General features: G+C 37.1%; 1 protein-coding gene across 7 annotated transcripts in view; it reads right to left on the bottom strand.

Annotated features, from left to right (window-relative positions):
* Window positions 1-690: 690 nt before the first annotated feature.
* LOC139766238 (zinc finger protein DPF3-like) overlaps window positions 691-27,108 on the bottom strand; it is a 107,961-nt gene continuing 81,543 nt past the window's right edge. For all 7 annotated transcript variants that reach the window (XM_071694581.1, XM_071694582.1, XM_071694584.1 and 4 more), the window contains one exon: window positions 691-7,808. In XM_071694581.1, coding sequence (XP_071550682.1) covers window positions 7,796-7,808 — 13 coding nt within the window. In that variant the 3' untranslated portion in view covers window positions 691-7,795. The remainder of the gene's footprint in view (window positions 7,809-27,108) is intronic.

Here is a 27,108-nt window from a genome sequence, read left to right as displayed (position 1 = left end):
GTTTGGTTGATATCAATAGAGGCCCACAGACGTAGCAAACGAGTGAACGGTGCAACGATCATGTGGCTGGTTGCTGGCATGGCGGCCGATATGACCCATTATGAACCATGTGATCCTGACTCGTTAGGTCACACGAGGATATGTCAGCGATATCATTGTTGACGATCTAAAAACCTAAAGCCAGAAGTCTCGATTTCTTTTGTAATTAAAAGAGTAGCTTTGGTAAACTTCTCAGGGAATGGTACACAAATTTTCTTATAATTACCACAGCTCGTTAGGTTTATATCTTTTATCTAATGAACTTTGAACTATACATACGGACATGTATCCAGGATTTGTTCAAAGGTGGGTAATGGAATTACCGAACGCTCAAAATTAAAGTTATATTTAAGAAAACATTATTAGAGAACTTGGTACTTTTTTCATAAAATCTAATCGCTAATATTTTGATAAATTCTCAAAGAAATTATTACAGATATAGTAGTGTATTTTGAGACCGGCAACCCTTTCCTTAATGAAAACAAATTTGATATAGAAAATCATAGGATAACTATAATGAAAACAAATTTGATATAAATCACATGATAGCTCTAGTCAATTTTTTTCTTTTAAATTCCCAAAGCCTATATTTCTATGAACATATTCATAAGAATCCAAAACACAAACCGAAGTTGTTAATGAAGAAAATGGACAGGTATGAAAATTTTATTGAATTACTCTTAAACTAAGAATAGTATCAAGCTACAACACATTGCATGGTATCAATGCATAGCCCTGACAATATAGCTAGCAGCATCATTCTAAAAAGGGCAGACACTTGTACACTTGAGAGATATGTGATTCTTTTAACATGATCACTGAAAAACTCATAAGTGTATGAGACAATGCTTGTGTGTACTTGCAAGTGCAATTGCATTTCTTGTGTCTCTGACCTGTACATGTATGTGAGAGTTTTTGTCTGAAGGAAATTATTTGGCAATAACTAAGCAGAATCCCTGCAAACATTTCTCAGCACAAAAAGGAATCTTTTTGTGAAATCCTTGATAAAAACTAAATGATAGTAATTTTCCCTAAAAAATGGTAAAAAGACATACACTGAAAGATAATAATCTACAATATGAAATTTTTGGAATATACACATCTTCACAAGATATATTCAAGATGTTCATATGCTGACTGATTCACAAAAGACACTAACCTGAGATTACAAGAAACACACATGACTTGGGGGAACAAATTTTATGAAACATAATTTATGGATATGGAACTAGTACAGTTTCTGGGCATCAGTTGCTATACACAAATGAGGAATGGAACAAAAAACTTGAAATATTTTTTGTAGCAAACTTATCATACATCATATTACATGGGTTCCTCTCGACTGCTTTACTTGTGGTCATCCATACATTAAGGTGGAAAAGTTCAACAGTAAACCATGACCTAGTAACAAGTGCCTTCTAGGCATTAGTGTACCTGTAGATGGCCAAATTAGGGAAATAAGAAAATATTACGAGCATAAACATGTAAACTTTTGGATTGTGGCTCATACAGTCATTACCTAACTGTAAGAACTAACGGCATGAGTTTGACAAAAATTGGCTGACCTTAAGGTTCATTTTGATAAAATTATGGCAGTTGATCCACACAGGCACCAAAGTCTTTTGTGAAAATTAAAGTGTAATTATATTAAAAATTATCCGATTTAATAATATAATTCAAAGGATAAAAGTTGTCTATAATGGAAAATGGAAGTTTTGCTGTTTTAAGTGTTCTTTTGCCTATTGTTTTTTTCCTTTCTGCAAATTCACACTACATCCAACTAGTTGTCTGATACATAATCTGGTGATCTTACTGCCCCTTAGAAATTACATTTTTCCTGTTTTTTTTTCTAGATATTTTTTCTTAATTTTCTAAATTCCCTATCTCTCTCTTATGGTGTACTCTTGCTAGGTAATCCCTTATTTTCACTTCAAGTCCTTGTTTATAAATACAAGTTAGTGGATAACTGTTCATCTAACTGATACCTAAACCAACCTGTGGAAATCTAAGAAACATAACATTTGACTAAAGCTTTTTACAATGCCATTCCATCCCAGTTGTGGGAAAATATGACATAATAATGAGTACCTTACAAGTTAATGGAGAATTTCACTGCATTTAGATTAGCACTGGTGAAAATATGTTAGCACTAAAGGGGGCACATAAAACAATAGGACACTAAAGGGGGCACACTAAAACAATAGGACACTAAAGGGGGCACACTAAAACAATAGGACACCAAAGGGAGCACACTAAAACAATAGGACACTAAAGGGGGCACACTAAAACAATAGGAGAGGGAATAAAATATGGTTATTTATGAGTATGCAATATTTTAATATTGAGTACAATCAATGGTGTATGGTTGAAAAAGGTAGGAAGACAAAAGAAAATAATGATTCCAGAAAGCATCCCTAGGAAGTATTACCAACCTGACATAAGAGAGATGAAGTGTTGCCAGAACCAAGTTATGCCAAAGTGTCAGGATACTTAGTCTTGCTTTGTCTACAGTGTATCATTATTATTACAGACCTAGGAATTTCTTTCATGGGATGCCTGCAGCTTTGAGGCCCTTCTCCATTCAGAAGCAGGAAAATGATTGTCTCCTTTGGAAAGAGGTGGCCTAGATGAGGGTGCACTCCTTTCTCTCCAGTAATAATGATACAGTGTTGTCGATGAGGACCTCTTGCATGTGGTGCATTGGCTTACAGGCAGAGTCTAATAACACCTTAATTCCTGCCCCACAATTTCTATTCTATAAACTTCCACGTACACAGTAAGCTGGTCCTGTTCACAGGGTAGGACCTCACATCAAGAAATATGAAGTTGTGTGTCATATATGAGCAAAGGACAAAGGGGTAAGGTCTGTGTTTTTATTATGGACATAGCATTTAGAAATGAGGGGTCTTTGGGTATGTTGAACAGGTATTTGTAATGCTAGAGAGATGGGTGTCCAGAGCCCAAGTGATAAAGTGTAACTGGGACATGCCTAGGAAGTGCACTTTCAGTGGCTTATGTCTGGTAATTAATTACCTACTTATAATTGTATGGTGAGGGAGTTTTACTCTTTTTGGGCCTTATCTCTTGAACATTCTGTACTATCGAGCACCCTCTTAAATTTATATATGCTGTCTGCATTAACTACATCCCTGATCTTTCCATTCCAATCATCCACCATATTTATACTATATAAGCATTTCTTTACAACCATTTTAACAAATTTCTAATGATTTCATGTAATATCCTCTGTCCCTATATCTCCTGAAGAACTAGTGATTGTCCATGTCATCAAGTCAGGTCTAAAATTAAAAATTTAAAAGTATGATTAGGTCATCCCTCTATCTTTTCTCTTCTAATGTCGGTAACTTTAAAGTCTCAAGCTTCTCCCTGTAACTTAGCGTCTTCATTGAGTTATCATCTTTGTTGTCTTCCTCTGGACCTTACCTGTTAACTCTGTTTTCTTTAGGTGCAGTGACCAAACCTGAGAAGCATAATCTAGTTTTGGCCTTCTGTACAATATGAATAGCTTACTAAATATTTCCTTATCTATAACCTTAAAGCTATTCTAACATTTGCCAGCAAACAGTTTGTCTCCATATCCATAACTGTTCTAATATGGGACTCTGGCAACAAGTTGGGGACAGTGTTGACTCACAAGTCCCTCCCACAAACAGAATCCATAAGTCTATTTCCTGTTAAATAATGTTCATATTGAGGCTATCTTGCTCTTACTCCTATCCTTATCAATTTACATATCCTTGGGTTGAATTTCATTAACTACTTTCAGATCAACTTTGGAGTTCATTCAAGGCTCCTTGTAAGCTGATGCAATCTTCACATTTCAGTGCCCTTATAACCTTTGTGTCACCTCTGGACATATTCAGGTAGGATTCCATTCCTTCAGGAAAGTCATTAACGTAGATCAAGAACAGTAATGGTCACAGAACTGAACCCTGTGGCACTCTACTGATCACCTCAATCCATTTTGTAAAGGCTCTTTTAACTCTTGCCCTTTGATTCTTGATCAGCCTCCCATGCAGTGCATTGTCAATGTTTTCTGGGAGTCCAGATACAAGCAGAACAGAGTTCACTTTCTTATAGAACTCAAAGAGGGTAATTACACATGACCTTTCCCTTAAACAGTGCTATCTCTCATTTGAGTAATTTCTATTCCACAGAAAGCCATTCATTTCCTTTTCAATAATCTTTTCGAAAGCCTTGCACATAACACACGATAGTGAAGCTGATTTCTAGTTTAACTCCTGTTCCTTGTTTCCTGTCTTTTGTGTACTTGTGCATAAAATCTTTGACATGTTCCATTCCCTTAGCACGTTGCCTCTTTCCACTTAAACACTGAACAATAATTCAAATGGTTTATCTAACATCTTCAACATATATGGTGAAATTTCAAGGCCATGAGCTTTATATGAATAAGTTCCTTGTAGTATTTTGTTAATACCTTTTCTAGATATCCAATTATTTGTAAGACCTTCTCCCCATTCCTTCTCACTTATGCTGGGGCTACTGTATTTTCTACTGTGAAAAATCTTTTGAATTTGTTATTCAGTTCCTCATATATTTTTTCATCATCCCCTATCATTTTTTCCTCTGAACCCCTTAAATGACAACTGCCTCTTTAGGAATTTATGGAATAGGTTTGGCTTTTCACCTGCCTTTTCCACAATACTTTTTTAAAGTTTCTTTGTTCCTCCTTTCTTATCTTGTTATACTTTTTCCATGCTCTTTTATACCTTGTAAATGCTTGCTGACTGGAGTGCTATTTATATTTTCACCACTGTACAGCTCTAAACTCCTTTGCTTTTTGAAATAATTTATCAAACTAATCCTTCCTGGAGTGCTTGTTGAGTCTTTATGGTGTATAAATTTTGTCAATGTTGTTTTTGTTTGAGACGTGATAAGTAGGTATAGGCTGCTGAGGTGTGAAGCAGGGACGAAGTTTATTTCTACTTGGGGATGCTCGGTGATTATGAAAAAGTTTGGGTGAAACTTGTCAAGTGGTGTAGCAAAGAACTGTGCTGTGCATTTTATGGTGAAATTATATTAGAAGAGTTAGTATTTTGTTATGGGGTAATTAATATTTGTGGTTGTAAGCAGCTTGTTATTAGTTTGAGGGCATTTTGTGTGGTTTTCAGCTTTGTTATAATTGCTTTTTGAAATGAAGACCAGGCAGGTAGGATGTTGTTTTGGGTGAAACACATGAATTATTATACAAATTTCCATTAATTAGATACTATAACCCCAGGACCCTTTTTATGGGCCTCCTGCAACTCAATACAGAGCTACATCCATTAGTGGGAAAATAATGGATTTCTTGGAAGTGATATGTTCCTCATAAAGGATGTACTCCTTTTTGTTAACTGACAGCAATAGAACCTTGCTAAAATTCACTTTTCATTCATAGCATAACATCATACTTGGCATAGGCTGGGATTTCTGTGTGTGTGAACATAGGAATAAAGATTTTTTTTTTTTTTTTTTTCATACTATTCGCCATTTCCCGCGATAGCGAGGTAGCGTTAAGAGCAGAGGACTGGGCCCTTGAGGGAACATCCCCACCTGGCCCCCTTCTCCGTTCCCTCCTTTGGAAAAAAAAAAAAAAAAAAAAAAAAAAAAAAGAGAGAGAGGAATAAAGATATGACACATATATACAAGGTTAAGAGACAGGGCAACATTAGTGTAAAATTCTCCCCCCATAATACATATTTTATAATCTCACACACATACACACATATATATATATATATATATATATATATATATATATATATATATATATATATATATATATATATATATATATATACATACATATACATATACATACCTATACATACATACATACCTATACATCTCAACGTATACATATATATACACACACAGACATATACATATATACACATGTACATAATTCATTCTGTCTGCCTTTATTCATTCCTATCGCCACCCCGCCACACATGAAATAACAACCCCCTCCCCCCAAATGTGCGTGAGGTAGCACTAGGAAAAGACAACAAAGGCCACATTCGTTCACACTCAGTCTCTAGCTGTCATGTAATAATGCACCGAAACCACAGCTCCCTTTCTGCATCCAAGCCCAACAGAACTTTCCATGGTCTACCCAAGACGCTTCACATTGCCCTGGTTCAATCCACTGACAGCACATCGACCCCGGTATACCACATTGTTCCAATTCACTCTATTCCTTGCATGCCTTTCACCCTCCTGCATGTTCAGGCCCCGATCACTCAAAATCTTTTTCACTCCATCTTTCCACCTCCAATTGGGTCTCCCACTTCTCCTCGTTCCCTCCACCTCAGACACATATATCCTCTTGGTCAATCTTTCCTCACTCATTCTCTCCATGTGACCAAACCACTTCAAAACACCTTCTCCTGCTCTCTCAACCACACTCTTTTTATTACCACACATCTCTCTTACCCTATTATTACTTACGCGATCAAACCACCTCACACCTCATATTGTCCTCAAACATCTCATTTCCAGCACATCCACTCTCCTCCGCACAGCTCTATCTATAGCCCATGCCTCGCAGTCATATAACATTGTTGGAATCACTATTCCTTCAAACATACCAATTTTTGCTTTCCGAGATAATGTTCTCGACTTCCACACATTATTCAACACTTCCAGAACTTTCGCCCCCTCCCCCACCCTATGATTCACTTCCGCTTCCATAGTTCCATCCGCTGCCAAATCCACTCCCAGATCTCTAAAACACTTCACTTCCTCCAGTTTTTCTCCATTCAAACTTACCTCCCAATTGACTTGTCCCTCAACCATACTGTACCTCGTAACCTTGCTTTGTGGAAGATGAAATCCGGCAAGGCGAGGGTTTGGATGGCATTGCAGTAGAATTTATTAAGAAAGGGGGTGACTGTGTTGTTGATTGGTTGGCAAGGATATTCAATGTGTATAGATCATGGTGAAGTGCCTGAGGATTGGCTGAATGCATGCATAATGCCATCGTACAAAGGCAAAGGGGATAAAGGTGAGTGTTCAAACTACAGAGGCATAAGTTTGTTGAGTATTCCTGGGAAATTGTATGGGAGGGTATTGATTAAGAGGGTGATGGCATGAACAGAGCATCACATTGGGGAAGAGCAGTGTGGTTTCAGAAGTAGTAGAGGATGCGTGGATCAGGGGTTTGCTTTGAGGAATGTGTGAGAATATTTAGAAAAAAAGATGGATTTGTATGTAGCATTAATGGATCTGGAGAAGGCATATGATAGAGCTGATAGAGATCCTTTGTGGAATGTCTTGAGATCAAATAAAAGTTTTTACCAAGAAAGTTAGGCATGTGTATGAGTAGAAAGAGAGGAGAATGACTGTTCCCAGCGAAGGTTGGTCTGCGGCAAGGGTGAAGACATACCTTAGAGATGATCATTAACATCACTAGCATTGAAAGGCTAGGTATAACTAGCTGTGGGACAATAATACTAAAAGTAATACAGGCAAATATCTATTATCTGCATAGTGTGAACTGCACAATTTGCTTCATTTATGACACATTCAAAAAATGATGACTCCTCTTATATCAGTTTAAGTATAAGTTCTGATACAACAATATGATAGTGCTGCCCACATTTCAGCTTACCTCTCCAAGCTTTATTTTCTCTTCTGGTACTTCCCAAAGCATTCAAACTCTTATTCTCAGCAACATGTACCCAGTAAACCAAGGCCACCTTTTTTCCCCTCCCCTGTCCCCTGCATGCAGTCATGTCTTGGACCTATGAAAAATAAAATGCACTGGAAAAGTATAAATATCAAGTAATAACTAATGTAACCTTAAAATGTAAAGATTAAAATCTACAGCTAAGCCATTAATAATCAAGAAAAAAAAAAGTTTGGTTACTGGTTACCATGGTCCCATATTTCAATTTATATATACAATGTATTCATCCTACAGCACATTTTGTTTATTTACAAATAAAATACCACATTCAGAGGAAAAAGATCAATAGTTTATGTACCTATGGCTGATGAGGATTCCAGGGATGGGGATGGTTCCCATTTCATCAAAATTACCTAAAGTAGTTACACCACAAGGCCTCAAGCTATCACACCTTGAACTGGTTTCATACTTTTGATACTTTGGAATTAAGGTATGCTGTATTGACACGTAACTGCTTTGACTTATGATAGATTGGAAAAAGCAAAAACCTTTTACTTATGATATCTAGATGAGTATTTTCTCTTAATGATAAAGTGTTTTATCTCAAATTGAGGAATCTGCATACTTTTCATGCATATTCTAATGATATCACAGTATACCATTCAAATTGTGTCCCACCAGCTGTAAAAATATGCTTGCTTGTGTTTACCACTACCACATTATTTACCATGTCCATAGTAAGTATAGGCATTTCAGTGTACTTGGAAGGAATGTAAAAGATATTCATGGGAATACAGGACATAAGGCTATAACTAATGAGTTTAAATTAGAGGTGCTTAGGAGGTTTGATACATGTCAGAATCTCATTGTTTTAGCCAAGTATGAGGTCTCCCCCACTTTGTTACCATTATATTTTTTAAGAAATTACATTATCTGCTTTTATTCCATTGGCTTCTGTTATCCCACAAATGTGATGCTCCACCTCTGGAAGTTGACTGTGGGTATCCCATATGTGGGATCTCATTTTTAAAAGTCCATGCAGAGTAACTCACAAGGTATTTCCATATATTAGTCCATATTTTTTAGGCTCAAGTGCCCACTAACCACCACAATGCAGAAGTGCATGACATAACAATTTCAACTTGTGCAAGCCATGAGAAGATATATTATTACATGGACTCATTAAACACTCTTGACTCAAACATTTTTAGGAGAGTGACAGTGAATCAAGCAGATGTAGTTTTCATGAAGATGTGGAAGAATATAGCAAAAGGAAAAGCATGATATTGCCAGTAGTAAGGGTGATGATGCCAGTCCCATTGTAAGTAGGGGAGGTGCTTTGTCACACCCATAATTTGCTTTGTGGGCATGGATGAATGCTGCCAAGTTCACTCTCACAAAGTATGTCTCTGGCAGAGGTAATTCAGGTATAACAGGTGTTTGTTCTGTCCCTAAGAATCATGAGGAGTGGGACCAGTTCTTGGAGTATCATGATAAGTGATCTGATGGACGTGAAAACATTGTCCAAGTTCACTGACACCACATGACATGAACTTTCTGTTCTGTGATGTACAGAGTGACTACATATGTGATTATACAATATACCCTAGAAAAAGAAACTGAAACTGATCATGAAGGAATTTGGTGTATCAGGATCCATGTTTTGAAGTGTACCATACAAAATGCAATTACTAAAAGGGTATTGTGTGTAACTATGTATATATATGTATACATGGTAAAAAAAAGTATCTTCCTGGATGGTTCATGAATTTCAAAATGATCAATATGACTTATGATATCTTGCTAGGCTTGGTGGCTTTGTAGGCATGAATGTGAAACAAATTTCATAATCATAGCAGCTCCACTTTATAATTATTTCCATTGAAATATGAAATCAAACATACATATATAAAAACATTTATTATAGCAAATGATAGGAAATGTTGTTACCAACTGATAAAATTCAGCATCATAAAGACAGGGATACCAGTGACAAGCCAGACTAATGAGCATTTCTTGAAATCCTTTGACCTTAATGTCATACTGTTTCACACAATAAATGATAAGATACTTTTTTTTACTGTGCATACTCATATGGTAAATACTAAAACATCAATCACTTCCAATAGAAATATCATTAATGTGTAGAGAAACTGCACATATGTAAGAGTGTAAGGAAACTTTAACATTAGTGTATCAAAGTAAGTGTATACATATTGTGTCACACAGCAAGAGATTGTATGGCTGACAAAGTTGGTTGTAGTGACAGTCTAAGCTCACCTAAAAATTTTTTTTATCTGCTGGCCTTGTGACACATGTGAGAGCAGATCTACCTTATTGTTGTACATATATATGTTTTACATAAAAGAAAAAATATATATTTCATGATAGAAATGAGAATTTTTTTTATTTTGGAATGTCCTATACTGGGGGCATACATAATATAAGGGGCTGCCACAATCATTGGTTTAATGATGAAATATGTTAAAACATTTTGAATTGTCTGTGTACTCATCATGCATATTTCAATGATGTCAATGCAGATACCATTGTATTTGACCTGCATTCCATGCATGTGTAGCGATTAGCATTCCTGACTGTGACGCATTCACAAGCCACCCAGGGTCGAGCGCATAGGTTCGAATCCTGGTTGCAGCAGTCAGACCACAGTCAACCCAGCTGTTCATCATATCCTAGGGGTTGGTTGCTAAAATTCGTACCTGGTTCATGCTAGGATATAAGTGTCAAGTGGAGGGAACAAGGAAAAGCAGGAGACCAAATTGGAGGTGGAAGGATGGAGTGAAAAAGATTTTGAGCAACTGGGGCCTGAACATACAGGAGGGTGAGAGGCGTGCAAGGAATAGACTGAATTAGAACAATGTGGTATACCTGGGTTGACATGCTCTTGATGGACTAAACCAGGGCATGTGAAGCGTCTAGGGTAAACCATGGAAAGGTCTTGGGGCCTGGATGTGGATAGGGAGCTGTGGTTTTGGTGCATTACATATGATAGCTAGAGACTGAATGTGAAAGAATGTAGCTTTTTTGTCTGTTTTCCTGGCACTATCTCACTGAAGCAGGGGGTAGTAATGCTGTTTCCTTTGGGGAGGGATGGCACAAGGAATGGATGAAGGCAAGCAAGTATGAACATGTACATGTGTATAAATGTATGTGCATGTGTATGTATATGTGTATATGTTGATATGTATATGTATGTATATGTACATCTATGGGCTTTTATGTACATATGTGTATATTAGTGGATGGGCCATTCTTCATCTGTTTCCTGGCCCTACCTCACTGATGCGGAAAATGGCTATCAAGTATAATAGAAAAATAATATGTTTATTTATTTATTCATATATACTTGTTGCTGTCTCCTGCGTTAGCGAGGTAGCGCAAGGAAACAGACCAAAGAATGGCCCAACCCACCCACATACACATGTATATACATACATGTCCACACATGCAAATATACATACCTATACATTTCAACGTATACATATATATACACACACAGACATATACATATATATACATGTGCATAATTCATACTGTCTGCCCTTATTCATTCCCGTTGCCACCCTGCCACACATGAAATGACAACCCCCTCCCACTCCATGTGCGTGAGGTAGCGCTAGGAAAAGACAACAAAGGCCACATTTGTTCACACTCAGTCTCTAGCTGTCATGTATAATGCACTGAAACCACAGCTCCCTTTCCACATCCAGGCCCCACAAAACTTTCCATGGTTTACCCCAGACGCTTCACATGCCCTGGTTCAATCCATTGACAGCACATCGACCCCGGTATACCATATTGTTCCAATTCACTCTATTCCTTGCATGCCTTTCACCCTCCTGCATGTTCAGGCCCCGATCTCTCAAAATCTTTTTCACTCCATCTTTCTACCTCCAATTTGGTCTCCTACTTCTCCTCGTTCCCTCCACCTCTGACACATATATCCTCTTTGTCAATCTTTCCTCACTCATTCTCTTCATGTGACCAAATCATTTCAATACACCCTCTTCTGCTCTCTCAACCACACTCTCCCTGTTACCACACATCTCTCTTACCCTATTATTACTTACTCGATCAAACCACCTCACACCACACATTGTCCTCAAACATCTCATTTTCAACACATCCACCCTCCTCTGCACAGCCCTATCTATAGCCCATGCCTTGCAACCATATAACATTGTTGGAACCACTATTCCTTTAAACATACCAATTTTTGCTTTCCGAGATAATGTTCCCACCTTCCACACATTTTTCAACGCTCCCAGAACTTTTGCCCTCTCCCCCACCATTTTCCGCATTAGCAAAGTACTGTTAAGAACAGAGGACTGAGCCTAAGAGAGACAATCCTCACTTGGCCCCCTTCTCTGTTTTTTCTCTCAGAAAAGTAAAAACTGGCGGGGAGGATTTCCAGCCCCCCCTCTCCCTCCCCTCTTAGTCACCTTTTATGACACGCAAGGTGACCCATGAATGTGTCAAAGTAAGGAACACTAACTGCTACACAATGGAAGTGGTGTGTTAGTTTTCCTTAATGTTTTCAATGCTACATTATGCCTATACTAAAACCTTTTGATCAAGAGCCCCATAATCTATTTTTTCAACAAAAAGTTTAAAAACATCAGCTCTTGAGAGCTTGATCTTTCCTGTCGCTCCATGGAGATTTATCATGAAAGAAAGAGGCCTGCTACACAATTAACAGTACACAACTCTTTTCAAAACTGCTACACAATTAACAGTACACAACTTTTTTCAAAACAACTTTCCCAGTTGAAGGAGATACTAAATCAAGTGATTCACTGGGTGATACTGATGAGCTCAGCTCCCTCCTGGTAGCTATCATTCCACTTTGGCACCACCTCAAGCTCTCCCATCACATTTTTTAGCAAATCTATAAAATGTCTGCATTTCCTGTGATATGGCATCATTTGTTGAAGCGATTAAACATAAGCTTGTGATCCTAATTCTCCTTCCCAGTAGCCTTCACTCAGTTCCATCTCACTCCAGCAACATCTGAAGCCACCAAACTTTAGGACAGTGCATTCTTTCCATAAGTTTTCATTACATATCTAAATCATGTCAATAAGACTATTGTAATTTAAACAAAAGGTAAGCTAAGTTGTCTCTGGTTCAGTATAATCCATCCATACCATGGGGAAAATTTAGTTGGAATATAGCCCCTTTATAATGGTCTGAATTTTTATGGATTCTATTCGGAACAGGTGTCCAGGAACATATCTGCATCATAAGTTGAAGCCTCTTGGTATTTGATTTTGAAAAGCCATATTTCAAATATAGCAGATATCATTTCAATGACATCACTGAGGTTGAAAATTACAGTACTATACCAAGTACCTAGTGATCCCACATCATCCTTCCCAATAACCTAACTCTGAAAAGAGTTGTGTCATGGAACTGAACAAAAAATGAAAAATGTGCTGCACATGCACACATCAAGTAACAATTGCTATAACTTTGAAATAATACAAGAAACTCTGACTGACTGGCAGCACCAAAAATAAGTCTTGCAGGTTCTTACACATGCCTGGAAGCTGGTTAGAGTGGAGATTTTACTGAACATGTGGATCACAAATTATGATAATCATCCTTGCATTGAGCATTATCTGGCTTCAGAAGATGCTGTCTGGCTAATGGAAATAAAGAGATAATTGACCATAGTAGATATTAATATGTAAATACTAGCATTTGCCTGTTAATATAAATGACCAAGGACTGAGGATAAAGTGCAAAGACCTGAAGTTTATGGACCATGTAAAGAAAATCATGACAGAAATTACTGAAGCTGATGAGATGAAACTTACCAAGAGAGGGAATCAAATCTAATCCTTCCTAGGGGATACATAATAGCAAGCAAAGGAAGAAAAGACAGAGGAAAGGACTTGGCCACTTTTTGTACGAGACAACACAATTTCAGGAGTTACCACTGAATAATGGTCCTTACAAACAGTACATAAGCAAATAAGTAACACAATGAAAAACTGTACAGTTATTCGGACAGCTTACAATCCTTTAAAATGATATGGTGGACTGGAACAAGTACACTGAAAATAATGAGGGTATAGTTAGAATACTACAAACAAGCCTTGGGTATTTCAAAGCTAATTTAAAACTATCAAAGATAATGTCAAAAGAATGGAATGTTTGTTAGATATGGTTAGATATCAATTGGCTGGTATATGCTCATACATTGCTCATAGTGAGAAAGTGCACTAAAGAAGTTTACTGTTTTTTACTGATGGAAGTCATGAAGTAAATGAGTGATTGCACTGCTGTAATACATAACTGACATAAGATCAACATGCAAGAATGGGAATAAGAGCTGCAATCTCCAATCAATGTTTGGAATAACATATAAATATATATGTATATATATATACATATATCCCTGGGGATAGGGGATTAAGAATACTTCCCACGTATTCCCTGCGTGTCGTAGAAGGCGACTAAAAGGGGAGGGAGCGGGGGGCTGGAAATCCTCCCCTCTCGGTTTTTTTTTTAATTTTCCGAAAGAAGGAACAGAGAACTGGGCCAGGTGAGGGTATTCCCTCAAAGGCCCAGTCCTCTGTTCTTAACGCTACCTCGCTAATGCGGGAAATGGCGAATAGTTTGAAAAAAAAAAAAATATATATACATCATTTTATATATATATATATATATATATATATATATATATATATATATATATATATATATATATATATATATATATATAAACTATTGTTTCTGAAAAAGGAAAGTCACATTTAAATACATGTCATTAAAAGAAGAAAACATAAGAATTATGATTAAAATATCTGCTTGGTACATCTACTCTGTTTTTTCTACAAATAACAGCTAATGGACCATAATGGATCTACATTTCGTATACTGTATAATGAAGTGAGGTTTTTATCAACTTTTGTACATCTTTTTAAGAAAGACTCTAAAACCCAAATAATTAATAAACCTTGGCTTTTGAATACCCTGAATTCTCCTGATTTTTGGTATTGTTACACTGGCTACATGTTTACTATAATAAAAACTTTAAAATAAAAGGTATTTCTTTCTGTATTTAGACACAAGGCAGCTTCAGATACATATGCTATGAATGATCTGTCTTTACTAAACAGCCAACAATCATACTCTGGACACCAAGCTACTTCCAGGGAGGTCGGGCCTTCCTCAGGTGACTAGCTCCTTACTTTGGTGGATGAGAATTGAAGTTGGAAAACCTTAACTATTTCCATACTATTGACATTGGTGTAGAGAAGGTTAAATAATAAGGAATCAGAATCATGCACAAAATGAGCAGCTAGCTTCTCATATTATTTTCCTAGGCTTTACATCACAAAACCAGTCCTATTGACAAACTTTACAAAAAAAACAGAACTAATGACAACAATACCCAACATGTCTGCTTTTTTCTGCGGTCTCTTGCACTGGAAAGGTAGTACCAGTAAAAGACATTGAAAAACCACTCATTTTCTCACAGCTACTCTCTATCTGTCATTTATAATAATCCAAAACAAACCCCTACAGTCCTTTCTATGATTTTCCCAAGCCACTTAACTTGCCCTGGTTCATTTCACTAATGGCACATTGATCCCTGTGTACTATATTGCTCCAATTCTCGCTATCCTATGCATACCTCACATCCTACTGCATCTTCAGGCCCTCTCACTCCATCCTTCCATTTTGTCTTCAATCTCTCCCTGAGACATTATATACATATGGGCAGAAACAAACCGGATGAAATTTAATGAAGATAAATTTGAGCAAAGAAGTGAGAGAATGAGTAAGGATACTTTGGTGACACTGGATAAACGCCCAATAGAAAAAGCAACTAGAAGTGAGACTAATGTAAAAGATTTGGGAGTCATAAATGAAAAACTAAAATTTAGAGAACACACTGAAAAGATAGCACTATATAGCCAAGTAATGAGTGGTTCAATTTTGAGACCTTTCACTGCAAGAGACAGAAAACTACAAATGAAAATATTTAGTTTACACATGAAACAAAGCTGACTACTGATGATTGGTCACCATCAAAATGGGGAAATAAACAAATTAAGGAACAATTCAGAAGCATTTCATGAGCAAAATTGCAAGGATGAATAACTTGAACTTCATAACCTGGAAAGGGGAAGAAAAAGCCATGATAATCTATGCATGGCAATACACCTGAAAGCATATCAATTAAGAAGATAGAGTTCCCATATCTGCAAGAATACCATGGAACAAACCAAAAGTAGTTCAGACAAAAATATATGAAACCCTAGCCAGGAAGTTAAATGACTGTTCAGTATACTGCTAGTAGAAACATGAGTGGAACAACTACCGAAACATTTCAAAGAAAATTTGACATGGGTGAAATCACTCCAAGGTAAACCTAGAACATATAATCACATAATGCAAATAGCAGCAAAGAGGAACACCTGTTGTTCATCAAGCAAGACATGCATTCAACACCACATTATAACCCTGCCATTTTGGCAAAATCTCATTGTAAGTATTCACAAGGAGGCTAGGACTCCTTGTCCCTCCACTTCTGATATATCTATCACTTTATATCCTATTATTCTTACTCGTCCTTTTCATATGTCAAAAGCATTTCAATAAACCCTGCTCAATTTCTCAAACATACTCCACTTACTAACACAACTCTCTCTCACAACATCATTCCTTACTTGATCAACCTTCCTCACGTAACATATTGTCCTCAAGCATATCATTTTCAACCTCACTTCCCTCTTCTGTACTTTTGCATTTAAAGCATTCAAGTACTGACAGGAACTACTATACTGTCAAGCATACTCAATGCTGCCCTGGAAGACAATCACCTTTCTTTCCACAAACTCTCAAAGCACCCAGGACCTTTGCGCCCTTACCCACCCTATGGTTCACTTCATCAAAGCCTAATAGTTTCATTCGCTGTGGTGTCCACTCCCAGGAATCTAAAACACCCTAATTCCTCCATGTCCTCTCGATTAAAACTCACACCAAGACCAAACTGTTTCTCTTCTCTTCTAAATCTCTGCTATACTGTCATCCAACAATACAGCATGACATAATGGTAATGTTTCTGCTGACACAATGAAGCCAAGTAGAGAAGCAAGCTTCTCAGATTCTACACCTGGTAAACAGCTCGAAAATCACTTGCCAGTATCAAGGTAAGGCCACCACTATATGCCTATGTATCTCAATCTATAGGTCTCTTTATATGATACAAGATGAAATAAAATTTGTTTGGACTATTACACAATAACATGCTAATCACAGCTACCCAGCATGAAATAAAGTAAAACACAATAACTATGGGCCATGGTGTCAATACATTATATGTGACAGCTAGAGAATAGATGTGAGTGGATAAGGCCTTTCCTTGTTCCTGGTACTACTTTGGTACCTGGGGAAACAGCAAACAAGTGTCAAAAAAAGGAGAATAGACATGTAACTATAACCATTAAGCAAAAAACAGTATATTCTTGAAATGAGTCTTTCAACAGTGTAGTCCTAAAATGAGCCTTCATAATCTCAATTTTATACTTTGTAGAATCAATACAAAGGAAGAGATGAGAAGACCAATACTAGAAGTAAAGAATGGATATGCTGGAATATAGATGAAATGGGAAGCGATATGGTAAAAAATCAAAATGAAACGACGAACAAATTGGGAAAGTGAGTATGATGGTCATGGTCTTGACATTAGTGTAAAGGCAGTAATTGTTCCTTTGTTTAAAAAGTAAAAGAAGTAAAATTTGCTGTTAAATGTCTTCTAAGCAGTATTGGCAAAGTTTATATTAGGACTGTAAGTGAACAAATGGGAAAAAGGTAAATAATGAAACTGAATGTAGACAGCACACAAGAATTCAAAATATACCCAAAATGTTAAAGGGAGTATTCAACTGCATGTAAATGAAAATCAGAGTGGATTTAGAATGGAAGGGTGTGCACACCAAATTTGTGTAATTAAGCAGGATGTGATGAAAAATCATGGGGAAAGAAAGAAATCCTTGAAGAATTATAAAAGTAGAAGATACATGATAAGGTTAATAAAAAGGCATTATGAGAAGTTTTGAGTCAATATGATTTGCATTGAAAACTTCTGAGTGCCATTAGGCTTTTTATAAAGAATTATTAATTGTGTGTGTCAAAGGTGTTATTAATGAGAGATTCAAAACAGAGAACAATTCTCTAAAAGATGCAAAGAAAGAGAAACAGCAAGTCACAGTAAGAAATGATGTAGAATATTTGTTAGAAAAAGGTAAAGAATTACTTTCACAGTGTTCAAGTTGTGAACAAATGGAAAAAAGGGAAATAATGAAACAATGTAGAGTGTACACAGGAATTTAAAAAGTTTTGATAGTGAAGAAAGTTTCAAAGATGGAACCCCATAAGTGTAGACCTTACACTGTATCACACAAATAGGTTATTAATGAACGGCAAGTCAGCTTGATGATCACTTTGATTTGTAAGAGAGGAGTTGAAAGTACACGTAAGCAATATGAAATTCTACTTCTAAGGAGATATGGTATGTCAGTATGATATCAGTTTAAACAGTGAAGAACAAGAGGTTCTGAATGTCTTCAAGTGTTTGGGAGTGATTATGATAAAGGAGGAATGAAGAAAGAAATCTGAAGGCGAGTTATGGAGTGTCCTGCAAAAGGGAAAACTGGAAGTACATTGAAAGCTCTGGTGATTGAAGTATCTATAAGCAGGGTTCACAAGAAATTTTTATGTTGGGAGTGATATATGTTGGAACCCTAATTTCTATGGCCCATGATAAGTTAGAAGGTGCAAAAAGAGATGGGTAATTTCTGTATCACTGATAAAGTTAGGAAAATATGTAGAGTACAGAGTAAAAATTCTAAGAAGGATACATAGTACAAAATAATAATTAAAAAGGTGGATGATCACATGGAACAGACAACAGGTCAGTAAATAAGATGACAGTTATATGGCTGAAGGTAAGACAAAAAAAGCCATACCATGGAAAAGACAGAAAAATGCAAATTGAAAAGGTGGAGCATGGAAAAGGTAGAAAGATGCGAAATGAATTATCGCTGACTGGGTGCAATGAAACCACTTTGTGTGTGAAGTTGGTGTGTGAATGATGACTTTAGTCTTAGTGACAAATCAGCTTGCTGTAAAATGTGAAATAAAAAGGAAACTCTTGTGAGCAAAACAGCCAATTTTTCACTTTAGCAAACAGGATATGGACTAAGGATCTTCTTGAGAGGTAGCATCTTGGCCTTAAAACTCTCATAAAGGCATGAGTTAAGTGACTTGTGTTCCCCCTTTAGAAAAAACCATCAAAGTAGTTAAGAAATTAATGCCTTGGAAATATGATAATGATTCATCAGGGCAGGATGTCTGGATATCTACAAGGGGGAATCCCTGTCATTTTGTAAGCCTAATGGGTTGACGTTGGAAATCCCAATTCCGTAAAATCAGTTTTAACAAAAAAAGGTTTATGGTGAAATAAAGTTGATCCATCTTAAGTAAATGAGAACAAGAGTTAATCTATAATAATGAAATACAATGTGCACGTGTGCATGAGGGTGCATAGTTACCAATTGCCTTTTATCACTGCACAGGAGGGAGTCTTATAATCATGGGGCCCCATCTCTTAAACATTCTCTTTCTTTGTGGTCTCGCCCCATCTCTTAAACATTCTCTTTATTTGTGGTCTCTCTAGTAATCTCTCTTCTGTTGAACACCATAAGTCTATTACCTCTGCCAACATCTTATCTCTCTCATATCCAACTATAATCTCCACAATTCCTATTCAGAGGTGGTGTCTGTGCTTATTCCAACTTCAACACACCCGTGACAAGCCTCGAGGACCTTGAGTCCCTAAAATTTTGATGTTACCTAACTCAAAATCTGTCTCCTAACTACCAGTTTTCCTTTATTTTGCCTGCTGCTGTCCTAATTCTACAAATTTTATATCTTCGACTATCAAACTTCTGCCATGAGACCATGACATCCTCTCACCCACAAGCCGAGATCCTCTATTGGAATTAGTTCAAATCCTCCCAACTGGATGATGGATGGATTAAAGCCCTCACACTCCCATTCTCAATGATCTAGAGCAAATCATCACCCACCCCACTCATATTCCTGACAGCTGTGATCATTTGCCAAATACTATGAATCTGTTTTCCACTTCTAATCCTAATTCTGGTTCACCTGAGGACACTCTCATAACTGTATCTGTTTTAAAGACACCTACTTCGCTGGCAGTCTTATCTAAATGTAGATACTGATACCTCAACAAAGCAGTACCTTAACAAAAGCTGACTGGAATAACTTACTTAAACTCTTTTCTGACTTTCCTCGAATAAATCGTCTCTTATGCTTCTGTTTCCACCAAACACTTAGCAGAGATTATTGTTGTAGGAATGGAAGCATTTATGCCCTCTTCTTCCAATCCATGGTTGAACCATTCCTGCTCTGAGGCCATTCAGGCAAGGGAATGGGCATAATGCGCTTGGAAAAATTCTCTTTCCACCAAACACTTAGCAGAGGTTATTGTTGTAGGAATGGAAGCATTTATGCCCTCTTCTTCGAATCCATGGTTCAACCATTCCTGCTCTGAGGCCATTTAGGCAAGGAAATGGGCATAACGCGCTTGGAAAAATTCTCCTTCCTCCGAGTCCCTTTCAGTATTCATCACTGCAAGTAAGTTATCCCAAAAGCAAAGCATTCCTTTATTTCATGGAAGAGCAATCACCTCTTTTCTTCATTCACTGATAGGTCTTTAGCTAAGGTCATCACTAAAAACTTCTGTTGCTCTACCTTTCCTTGACTTTTCCCTTCTGATGGTACTATAGCTGTCTCTCCCATAGACAAAACAACCCTATCTAGGTCCTCTTTCTCCTCTAACTCTGCCTTGGATGACTCTATCATCCCTTTACCTCCCCAAATGCTTCTCTTACTAGTTCTATGCCACTTCCTGTATCCCGTAATCTCTTCTCAAACTTTTCGCATGGTGCCTCTTTACGTGCTTGCTTGTCTGTCATGTCTATTTAAAAACCCAAACTTTTCCTGCTTCTTATGGTCATGTTGCTTTGACATCTACCATTTCCAAAGTCTTTGAATCTCTCCTCAACTCCCATATCCTTAGGCATCTTGAATGTCACAGAATTCTCTCTGATCACCAGTATGGCTTCCTTAAGGCAAGATCCACTGATGATACTCTTCTCTATCTTACTAATGTCTGGTCATCATCTCTGAAATATCTAGGGGAGTTCTAAGTAGTTGCCCTTGATATATCCAAAGCTTCTGACAGGGCCTAGCATTGAGATCTCATATCTAAGCTCTCCTCTTTTGGTTTCCCTTCGCCCAGTTTGCCCTCTCATATCTAGCTTCCTCTCTGGCTAATCAGTCTGTCCTCCTTTCTCCATCAACAGCCCTGTCATTTAAGGTTCTGTCTTGTCTCCTACACTTTTTCTCATATCCATCAACAATTTCCTTTCTTCTACAAATAACCTAATGCACAACACACATATACTGATGACTCAACACTGCATTCCTCCACATCCGACACTTCTTCTTGCACTTGCTCTGCATCTCAACACAACTTCCTCAATAAACTCAGACTTGGATAGGATATCTCAGTGGGGTAGACAAAATTTGGTTAAGTTTGATGCCTTCAAAATCCAGTTTCTGCACATAAAAAAAAAATCACACTTTTCTTTTCTCTTTTGATGATTATGTAATTCCACCTCTTGCCTCAATGAACATACTCAATATTACTGTTACATCCACACTATCTCAGAAACCCCACATTATGGAAATAGCTAAGTCTGCCTTTAAGGAACTAGGAGTCCTATTTAGGTGAGGAAATTTCTTTCCTTCTGAAGTTGCTCTGTTAATACAAAGGATTGCTCTATCCTTGTATGTAGTACTTCTCTCATGTTTGGGATGGTTCTAGCTTGGCATCCTTACTTGAAATTGGGCAAAGTTTAAGCCTCAAGCCTTTCCCTCTAACTCAGGTCTCATAATTTTGGTATCACCTTTGATGGTCTCCTCTGGACCTTCTCTGTAGATGTGGTCACAACATGAGATGCATATTCTAATTTTGGCATTGTGTGTGTTGTTTTTGGCCTTCTGTGTGCTGTGAACAGCTTGCTGAATAATTTCTAAACCATGATCATGAATACTATTCATAAAATTTGGTAGCAGACAGTTGAGTCTCCTTCCATACTCTCAAAGATAAGACTGTGGCGAAAGTTTAAGAGACAATGCCAACTCCAAAATCTTTCTCACACAAAGATCACTGTGGTTTATTTCCTGCTAAATGATAATCATATCAAGGCCTTCTCTCACTGTGATCCATCTTCATTACTTAACATCTATTTGGGCTGCACTTCAAACGTATTTCAGACCAGCTGTGGAGTTTGTCAAGGACTCCCTTGTATTATGATGTAATCCTCCACACTTTTTACTTCCCTTTTGACCTTTGCATCACCTGCAAACATATTCATGGGGGAGTCCATACCTTCAGGAAAGTCATTAACATATATCAAGAAGAGTAACTCTGAAATGCATCATTAGTTCGCTCACACTTTGATAATTTATTCATCAAAGGACCTTCCCCTTTATTACTGCCTGGTGATCCAGCTTCTTAATAAGCCTCCCTTGCAATTCAGTGTCAAAATGCTTTTTTGCAGTCTAGATATAATCAATCCATCCCAGCTTCGTTTTTGTCTAAGACATAATTCACTCACAAGCAGGAATCTAATCACATTACAACAAATGACTTCCTTTCCCTCAAACCATGCTCTCTCTCACTTGGGTAATATCTTTGTAGAAACTTATCCAATTATCTTTCCCATCAGAGAGACCAGTCTATGATCAGTGCCTATTCCCAATCTACTTTCTTAAAGATATGTAAGATGGTTGCCCTTTTCCTCTTCCTTGGCACTTTGCCTCCCTCCAGAAACATCATGAACAGGATTTCAAGGGATTTGGCTGGTCTATTTGCTCACATCTTAAGTACATATAGTGAAATTTAATCAGGACCATGAGACCTGTATGGATCAAGACCTTTTTGTATTTTACTAATGTTTCTAAACATCTTAATGTTTTCCCAAAACTCTCTCTCCACTCATGCTCATGGGTGATAGGAATGTGGTGTCTTCCACTCTGAAAACACTTTTGAAATTATTATTCAGTTCCTCACATTATTCTGTATAATGCTTCTTGAATCCATTTGCATTATTGGTTGCTCTTTAACTGACAATCTAATCCAGATGAATTTATGTAAAAGTTTTAGACTTTCTCTTGCCTTATCTACAATATCTTTTTTAAAAGCTTCTGTGTTCCTCTTTCTTATCCTGCTGTACTTATTCCTTGCTCTATTATACCTAGCAAAATCTAGCTGGCTGAAGTGTTCCCTATATCTTCATTACTGCAGCTCATGAAGTTTCTTCACTTTTTTGACATATTTTATTCAACCATTCTTCCCTTTTTCTTAATATTCACTCTCTCAGGCTAAAGGTATCCATGTTCCTACTACGTTAATGAAAATTTCACAGAAACTCTCACCACAATGCTCTAGTTCCTGGATAATGCACTCCATTTCTAAATCTACATAACCACAGAAATTGTTCATGTCTGTGTAGTTTTCATGATTTTATATATCTCATCATTGGGTCTTGTCTCTCCTCTGCTCTTCTAACTTCCTCATTTAACACAGTAAAACTTGAGCATTACATGAGAACTTTTTCAAAGTAGCATATCATCTGTATCATTCTAAATATCCATGCTAGTATGTGTAGATAGCATCTAATAATGATGATGTGTCAGTCCCCCTCATCCTAGTGTGCTCACTGATGCATTGGTATACTAAAATTTTCTGTGTACACTCTAAAAACTGTTTCCCCTGTCTTTGTCATTATATGAATCTCAACTCCTCAAGTTTCTCTTTATAACTGTTATGCCCCATTATTAGTACTTCAACATCCCCTGGAAGTGCATGTTTTACTTTTGGTATCATCCTGATTATTCTTCCATCATCACTGTATATTTGTTCTGGATCACTGAAATTCTTTGGAGGATTAAATGTTGACACCCCTATGCATTTCCTTCTTACAGGTACTCTTCCCATTATGGATTGTCTGACTGGGCCATCTTCCACGACTTTTTAAAACTTATGGCTATCAGTTAACAAGGCCAAATTTCCCTCTCCTTTGGCTTATTTTACCTATCATGCATTCCCCTGAGTAGAACAGGTGAAATCTTATCCCTTTAAAAAGCTCTTTCAAAAACAATAATATTAGGAGTACTCTCCCAAAATTCCAGCTCTTTGTAGTTTACCTTCAATCATTCCTGTCTGTGGGGTTTGCCTCATTTGGACTCCTGTTTTCTGCCGTCAATATACATTATCTACTTTTCCCTCTCTTCTCTTGGTATTGGCCTGTCATGCTTGATGAATATCCCTCTGAATTCTGCCTTATTTTTGTTTCTTTGCCTAGGTACCTCCTGGCTAGATGACTCCTTGACAATTGGACATACTCATATGTCACAATTACACCCACCTATTCTTTATTTCTTTTTTAACTGAAATAACGTCTAGCAATTTCCACTAATCTTTTGAAGAGCATTGCTTCTTTCTCTCCTCTCAATTTGGTGTATGATCTTCATCCTGTCCAAATATAATAAAAGATTTTCATGTGTTAGCCAATTGGTTTACTAACGTAATTTTGGTAACACCCACTTTATGGTCAAATCCAAGTTTTGTTTCATCAACCTGTGTTTCTGGATCTTCTAAAAACTCCCTTTCTGCTATCAAGCACTAATGCTATATGCACTGCACTTTTCTAAAATTTTCATACAATGTACCATAAATTTTCCAGATCATTCTGTCTCAAACAGTACATGTAATTCTTTCTAATGCTTCACTCAAATGCCCAGACTCTTCTGTTACAATATTCCCAGGTTCCTGTTCAACTGTAATGGTCATCATGTTCAGAGTATATCAAATACATTCAGAAACAGCTTCTCTCCCTCCCAGTCCACTATTTTCAAGTTTCTGTAGCTTGTGTTTTGAGCAATTCTTCCTGTTCAACATTCTCTAGTACAATGTAAAGAGCATCTCTGACCAATGTTTTTCTATAATCATTCATTCTACCTTCTTTTCTTTAGTTTCATAAACTCTGATCTCCCTTACCTGATGTGAATCTGCATTCAAGATCTTTAACCTTTTATCTCTTAACTTCCTATCTCATTACACTTTCATTACCCTTGCTTTGCTTCCCTTAACATCTCCAAAGACTTGTTCTCTGGGGGTTCCTCCTTCATCTCTCCCTTTTTTTCCTTGTAGCTCTTGTCACAAATGACTAGCCTTGGTACATTCTCTTATATGAGTCCACACCACATGGCATTCAAATCTGAAACAAAACACTTTAATACTTAACTATGTCAGTGTTTCATAATACATTTGTCATTGCTTTTCTGTCAATTTCTCTGCCTTGTTTAATACCTCATTTGATTTCTTCCTCTATTTCTCTCTCTGTATTCTAATACTTGTCAACAAACAGTTGGTCACCTTAATCATTCTCCGAAGGTGGGACTTTGGTGACAAGTTAGAGATTATGTCAACTTCCAAGTCTTTCTCATACAAAGATTCCTGCTGCTTGTTTCCTACTAGATGACAATAATATCAAGATCTTTCAATGTAACCCATCCTCATTACTTCAGGTTTACTTTGGCTGAACGTCAGCAACCATAAATTAGAACAATTTTGGAGTTTGCAAAGGTCCCCTTGTAAAGCAATGCAATCCTTCATACATCCCTTATGACCTTTGCATCATCTGCAAGCATATTCAAGTTGGATTCAGGAAGTCAGTAAGACAGTCTTCCACCCATCAAAGAAGTTTCCCCAAAATTCCTGCCTGGTGATCATCAAGCTTAAATCAGGTTGCCACTAGGTAGTGTCAATGGTTTTCTGATAGTCCAGACACAATCAATCAATCCATCCTTACCTTTCATGAGAGAAAGTTTACCCTAGAAATCTGAGGTTTGTTATGCACGAACTCCTTTCCTTTAAAACATGTTGTCTCCCTATTAGATAATTTCTTCTCAATATAATGTCATCCATCTGCTTTCTAACAATATTTTCTAAAATCTTACAAACCACACTCGTCAGAAAGACTGGTCTGTAGTTCAGTACCTGTTCCCAGTCTCCATTCTTATAGACAGGTAGGAAGTTTGCCCTTTTCCACTCACTTCGCACTTTGCCTCTCTCCAGCAACATCATAAACACTATCACTATTTCAAGAGGTTTGTCTGAAGTATCTTCACACATATGGTGAAATTTCATCAGAACCATGTCTTTCATGAGTCAAGACCTTTGAGTATTTTATCTTTCTTAGACATCTCAATGTTTTCTACAACCTACTCTCCACTCCAGTCCAGTGGTGATGGAGCTATTGTGTCTTCCACTACGAAAAGGTGTTTGAATTTGGTATTCAGTTCCTTACATAACCTTTCATCTTCATTCCCACAAAATCAATTAGCCTTGTTAGCTGCTCTTTAACTGACAATCTATTCCTGATAATTTTATCAAAGTTTTGGATATTCTCTTGATTTGTCCATAATACTCTTTTCAAAGTGTCTTGTTCCTCCTTTCTTACACTGCTATACCTATAACTTGTTCTCTTATATCTAGCAAAACTGCACATCTCGAAACTTTCTTCACCTCTTGACATCCATTAAACCATTTTCCCCTCCTTAACATTCCATCCTCATTTGAGGTTAGAGGTTCCCATATCTTTACTCTTTCATCGTAAATTTCACAGAACTTTTCACCACTATGCCCTGGTTCTTGACTATTGAACTTCACTACGGTACTACAGGAATTGTTGAAGTTTATTAGTTTCCATGATTATTTCTTCTCTTTCGGCCTTGTCTCACCAGCGCTTTTTTAATTTACACATAGTCAAACTTGAGCATTGCATGATCACTTTTTCTGAGCAGTGCATTTTCAATATCCCTCCTAATGTGTGCAAAGCTATAGTCTAGTGAGGACAGTGGATCAGACCCTCTCATCCTAGCATGTTTACTGACATGATGGTGGAGGGTATTTTCCAGAATACACCAAAGACTTGTGTCTCCGTGATAATCTAAGTTCTTCCAGTCTATCTCTGTTACTGAAATCGCCATTATCAGTACTTTACCATCTCTGAGAAGAGAATGTTTAACTGCCTTCTGCACCATCCTGACTAGTCTTTCTATGTAATAATCAAACATTTGTTCTGAATAGTGGCAATTCTTTGAATGATCATACAATATTAATATCTACATGCATTTCTTTTCTGCAATTATTCCTTCCATTATGTATTGTCTGAATGAGCCATCTTCCACTATTCCCTGACACTTACAGCTAT

The sequence above is a fragment of the Panulirus ornatus genome, chromosome 57 (genome assembly GCF_036320965.1).
Source record: "Panulirus ornatus isolate Po-2019 chromosome 57, ASM3632096v1, whole genome shotgun sequence".
In the NCBI taxonomy this organism is placed as follows: domain Eukaryota; kingdom Metazoa; phylum Arthropoda; class Malacostraca; order Decapoda; family Palinuridae; genus Panulirus; species Panulirus ornatus.
Note: the sequence above shows the minus strand (reverse complement) of the source record. Positions and strands in the feature narration are given on the sequence as shown.